The sequence below is a fragment of the Sciurus carolinensis genome, chromosome 15 (assembly GCF_902686445.1).
Source record: "Sciurus carolinensis chromosome 15, mSciCar1.2, whole genome shotgun sequence".
NCBI classification, from domain to species: domain Eukaryota; kingdom Metazoa; phylum Chordata; class Mammalia; order Rodentia; family Sciuridae; genus Sciurus; species Sciurus carolinensis.
Window position 1 is genome coordinate 24,810,313 of NC_062227.1, and position 6,000 is coordinate 24,816,312.

Below are 6,000 nucleotides of genomic sequence, written 5' to 3' on the forward strand. Positions count from 1 at the left end.
CAACAATGGTGAGGTGCTAAACAACTCAGTGAGACCCTGTCTCTAAATAAAATACAAAATAGGGCTGGGGATTCGGCTCAGTGGTTGAGTGCCCCTGAGTTTAATTCTGGTTATCCACCCCCACCCCCAAACCCCCAAAAAACAGAAGAACAAAGAAGCATTAATTGTTCTTAATTACTGGCACAATGTATCCTCAACTTACCTGAGGCTGCATCAGGATGAGATGCACAAAGGATAATCTGAATATTAAAGATCACGATATTAATTTATTTACATTGAATATTGATTTTTTAAAAAGAATTTAAATCTGGAGAGGACTATTGTCAACCTAGCCCAACCTAAAATCTATTAGGTACCCATAACTCCCTCTAAAAGTCATGTATTCACATGACTGGAGATGATTTCATTTGTTATATCCCATATAGTTTGAATTAATCTATCAAATGAAATAAGAATGAGTGATCCCTTGAATCTTTCCTACTTCTAAAATGGGAGCCATAAAACTCAGATATTTGAGTTTTAATGGCCCCTTTAAAAAAAAAAAAAAAAGCTCTCTTGACCTGTTTTGTTTTCCCACTCCCCTGATCTTGACCTGTTTTGTTTTCCCACTCCCCTGATAGGGATACAAATACCAAAAATGTTTTACTTTCTTCTTTACATCAACAACCACTGTAATTAACAGAATAGCAGTCATAATACAGCTAACAAATACATCTGGGGCTTCCTTTGGGTGGGTCCATATTCTAAGCAGCTTAAATAAACTGCCAAAAACCACAGGGTAGTAATTGGTGTAGGCAATGGTCAAAGTATGGCAATTTGATCCCAAGTCAGAATATATGACAAGTACAGTTTACTGGCTACTTACTTCAATAAAATATAATGGGCAGCCCCAAGAGAAATTGCAAAGGACACTCCACTTCAGTGTTGAAGAGCAATCCTGACAGTATGACAAACAGGAGCTCCCGTGGTCTATACAGTGGAACAGTCTTTGCTATTACTCAGCCTCAGGCAGGCTGGAGTTCCTGAATCGTTTGATGTATTTTCACTGGAAGTTGGAAATACAGATTTGTAACTGAAGCCTATTGATTTATAAATGTCGCCACTTATTTCATCTTTTTTCCTGAAAATTCCATTGATCTGCCCACATTTTGGGGGCAAGAATTAAGACTTATTTTTCTTGGTATCTCCAACATCTAATGTGTTACTAGCACACGATATGTGCAAACAGGTTGAGTTCAGCTGTCAAAAATCCCACCATTTTGCAGTCACTCTGGAAAGCAGTATGGAGATTCCTTAGAAAAGTTGGAATGGACCCACAATTTGACCCAGCTATCCCACTCCTTGGTTTATACCCAAAGGACTTAAAATCAGAATACTACAGTGATGTGGCCACATCAGTGTTTATAGTAGCTCAATTCACAATAGCTACATTGTGGGATCAATCTAGATGCTCTTCAACAGATGAATGGATAAAGAAACTGTGATATATATAAACAATGGAATATTACTCAGCCATAAAGAAGAATAAAACTATGGCATTTGCAAGTAAACGGATGGAGTTGGAGAATATCATGCTAAGTGAAATGAGACAATCCCAAAAAACCAAAGGCCAAATGTTTTCTCTCATAAGTGGATGATAATACATAATAGGGGTGGGGAGGGTGGTAAGGGAAGATGGAGGATCATTGGACTATACAGAGGGGAAGAGGAGAGGGGAGGGAGCGGGGTAAGGAAAGATAATAGAATGAGACAAACATCATTACCATATGGACATGTATGATTACACAAACGTGTGACTCTACTTTGTGTACAGCCAGAGAAATGAAAAATTGTATTCCATTTGTGTACAATAAATCAATAAAAATGTTTTAAATATACTGTGTTCATCTACCAAAAAATCCACCATTTTATCTTGGTCATTTTTTAATCTTGGTTGGAATTCATTAATTTATTCAAAAAATATTTATTGAGTACTATAATGTACATAAACTGGTACAGACATTCTGGAACACAATAATGGGAGGAAAATGGACAAAATCAGAGAGAGAGAGAGAAAGATGGAGAGAGAACATATTGTATTTTAGTGAAAGAAACAGGCCAAGAAAACTGAAAAAAGAAAGAGAAAAAAAAATCACATAAACTAAGGTGTGGTGAGGGCCTGGAAAAGAAGAGGGAAAAAGGTTTGCTTTGGATTTGAACTTATGCTACTGAGAGCTAAAGAATGATGACTTACAAAGTCAGATACAATAGTATGCTTTTAGGGACATACTGGTTATTACTCCACAAATAGGTTACAAATATGTAAGCGATTTAAAGGAAAGGGTGTTCTTGAAAGAGAGAGTGCTTTCTTCAGAAGTAGAACAATGCCATCTTGCTTCTTGGTTTGAAAGGAAGTATTGATCAGTAGTTAGTGAGTCAAAGGTTAATAACTTGGGGCTGATTATTTCTGTTATCAGACTCATGATTAATGATGTGGTGTCTTCTGGCTCCTTGTAAACACAGGGACCTCTTTTTTAGTGCTTTTACTGGGGACCAAGGAATTATGTTATTCTCTCATGATTCCACTGTAGGAGGCAGGGTCCCGTAGAGAGTATAGGGCAATCATCAAAACTGCAAACTTAGAACAACGTAAATCTAATTGGCAACCTTATGGTAAAACACTAGCTATGACATGCAACTCTCTTGCTCTCTTGTATTATCATTCCACAAGACCACATGCTGAGCTAATAAAACTTCTCCCTCCAATTTGCTTTGGAAACGGATGTAGTTTCAGATATCTGGCTGGTGCTGCTAGACAGCTGCTGGCACTTACAAACAGGACAGCTACACCACAGTCATCTAAAAATGCACAGCCTTGACCCATGCTTCTCATCAAGTCACTTACAGCTATTTCATAACTAGTAATCTAAGTAATAATTATTAATATTGATGCTTTAAAAAATAAAACATGCTAAAAAATGATTGCATCTTTGTATCTTCAAGTAGCCTATAAAATAATGTGCACTACTCCTAAAGCTGGAAAGACTACATTCATTTCTCACTGTCTTCATATAAAAATGAGATTTTACTCAACCAGTTATTTTTGGAAGAAACAATACTTTCTTTGTTAGCCAAGCCCAACACAGATCTCATGCCAATGTAGTCTGTTCCTCTCATGGATATCAGCCAAAAGTATAGTTTGAGAAATAAAGTTACAAATCAATGAAATAGGAAACAGAAGTAATTATTATCACACAACTGAAGTAAAAATGTAGAAAAATCAATGTGATGAAATAAAAGCACAGCACTCAAATTGTCCAATTGTGAAGAAAAACATTAATCAACATATCCATAGCAGACAGTCATATTTAAACTAAATCTCCCCTAAATATGTCAGCTATCAAACCACATCATTCACTTAAATACTTTAGTCTATCCACCTAAACATTTTTGTTTTAGTCAATGAAAGTCTAGTTGGCTTTGATCCTGTGTCAAATAGATGAACACTGATAAAGCAATTTAACACACATCTCTGATTTACTAAATCTAAAACGCACATCGTGAGACGGTTATAGATCTCTTTTGACCCAAAGAAATAAGTAATAATCATATTTACAGCATACAGTAGACATTAGCAAATATCAACGCTGACACCAATATATTTACGTAATTGTATATACTTATCAATTTATATAATCTGTTAAAAGTTTTTAACATCTAGAAATAATATTTTTAAGTCTACTAAGATTTACTTTTTAAAGTGTCTCTCAACCCACTCTCTAGTTCAGCTGACATGCAGTTACTAAAGAAGTTTTCAATAGTTATTCTGAGATTAGGATAATGTATTTCAACGTGTTTTTTTTTTTATTTTGTTTGTTTCGTTTTAAATTATATTTTTTAAAAAGTCCATACTTGATAGGTGACTGTGGCAGAAATGATGTATATGTCTTACTTATCATAAAATTGCATCAAGACTGTAACTCCACTGCTAACCTCTGTCAGGACAATACAAAGAACAGTCTCATCTAGTCCACCAAAACTTAAAACAACAATCAAGCGACGAGGGTGGTGTGTCTCAGCAAATAACTGCAGGACACTACCCCCAACCCTCAGCCCAGCCGGAGTGGGCCGCCTCCAGGGTGCAGTTCTCCGTACCTGCTGAGCGGGTGGCTGGCGGCGGACCGGGGCGCGCAGCGCGGTTCCGTGCTGGGCGGCTGGGAGCGCGCGTAGGAGTGATAGGCGGTCAGCACCACGCCGCCCGAGTCCTCCACCTCCATCCTCAGCCGCGCATGTCTCGGCGATGGCCCCAGAACAAAGACCGGGACCAGCATGGACCAGCGCGCCTGGAGCCTGTCACCAGCCCTGCTGCGCGTCCTGCGCCCAGGGGCTCTCTCCCCGCTGTCAGGCCGCCGGGGTACAACAGCCTCTCCCGCGGGACAGGATAATTAGCATACACTGTGAACCACGCCCACTGGCGCGGGGCGGGCAAATTCTCATACATTGAAAGCCACACCCACGGGCGCAGAGCAGGATAATTAGCATACACTGAAAACCACGCCCAAGGGAGCAGGCCGTCGGGGGGAGGGGATCCCTGCTTCGAGGAAACTGGAAACCTGCCTGATACTTCGGGGCTCCTGCCAGCTGCCCTAGTAAAGTTTGTGTTTTTCTTTCTTTGTTTCTTTTTTTCCTTGTCTCCCCCTCCCCCTTTCCCCTTCAAACGAGAAGCTTATCCTGTGGCTAGGAACATTTCCTGCCTGGCAGCCAGAAGTAAGAGAGAAAATCATGCTTTAGGTTGAGGAGAGAGAGGCCAGGTCTAAAATGTGTGCTCCTAGAATAAAGGGAGAAAATGTGACACTCTCTCATTTAAAGCATGCACATCAAAAATTGAAGAACCGGATTACATTACTGTTTACTTAGTCAAGTTACAATAAACTTGATTTCCTTTTGGGTCAGGTAATTCCCTCTACAGCAAGGGAACACTTCCCTCCCACGCCCTCAGTGCCACAACAGACCCTTACCTCACTCTTCTCTGACCAATCTTGATCACATCCACAGAGTCTGTTTCCAGCTTGCCTGAAAGTTAGACCTAGCTATCAGGTTATTTCCAAGGGTCTTTTTTATGAGGGGGAAGAGGGTGGGGGCTGGTATAAACATATTTAGCACAAACAGAAACAGACATTCTCAAAAAGATAACCGGAAGTTTGCTAGAAAGAGGTCACGTGACTTTGTGTTTTGATCTGTAGTTGTCTCGCGTACACCTCTCCCAGTAAGGTGAAGTGGAAAGAGATGTTAGTTTGCTCTTTAATGAATGGTGGTCTGGATCATGCCACTTAACCATCTCAAAATCTATTTTCTTTATCTGTAAAGCCGGAAGTACCATTCATTTCATGGGGTTAGAAGCATCAAGTACATGTTAGGTTTCCATGAACTGCACCTTCTCTCCACTACTTCTTTTACATTTGTCAAGAAAAAAGACATTTATTTAGGCTGTACTTTCAGAAGTTGGGAAATCAGAAAGTTTCATTCAAAATGTTTTTTCAAAATCATTTTGCTGATTTAAAAGGTGGGATACTAATGATTTTTACTAAAATATTTATATGTCAAATCCAGTACATTAGTCCTTTACACAGAATGAATTAGATGGTATTATTATCCCAATTTTATAAAGACACTAATATAGTATCAGTGCCTGGAAAGGGCATAAAGAATGCTTCATTCTCCAAAATTTTCAGATAAAAAGACGACATTTGTTTACCTACTGTCTTTTCAAAGATTTCAAAATCAAGAAAAGTTTATTAAAACGTGTAATAGAGAAATAATATTAAGTTCACAATGCTTCACCCTTCACCTAAAACCTTGGGGTCAAATATATTTCAAAATTAAGCCCCATTTCCCTTTCAAAATGTTCCTAGAACACACGACATTTTCTTTTCAAAAGCCCTCAATTGTAACTCTCTTGCTACAAAATAAAGTCCAAACATCTTAGTGTGGCCTCTCATTAATCTGTTTCCTTCTCCTAAG

At 38.8% G+C, this 6,000-nt stretch overlaps 1 protein-coding gene across 4 annotated transcripts in view; it reads right to left on the reverse strand.

Annotated features, from left to right (window-relative positions):
• Positions 1-4,392, reverse strand: part of Arhgap28 (Rho GTPase activating protein 28) — a 192,030-nt gene extending 187,638 nt beyond the window's left edge. For all 4 annotated transcript variants that reach the window (XM_047526805.1, XM_047526801.1, XM_047526804.1 and 1 more), the window contains exon 1: positions 4,135-4,392. In XM_047526805.1, the coding sequence (XP_047382761.1) occupies positions 4,135-4,310 (176 nt within the window). In that variant the 5' untranslated portion in view covers positions 4,311-4,392. The remainder of the gene's footprint in view (positions 1-4,134) is intronic.
• Positions 4,393-6,000: the final 1,608 nt, after the last annotated feature.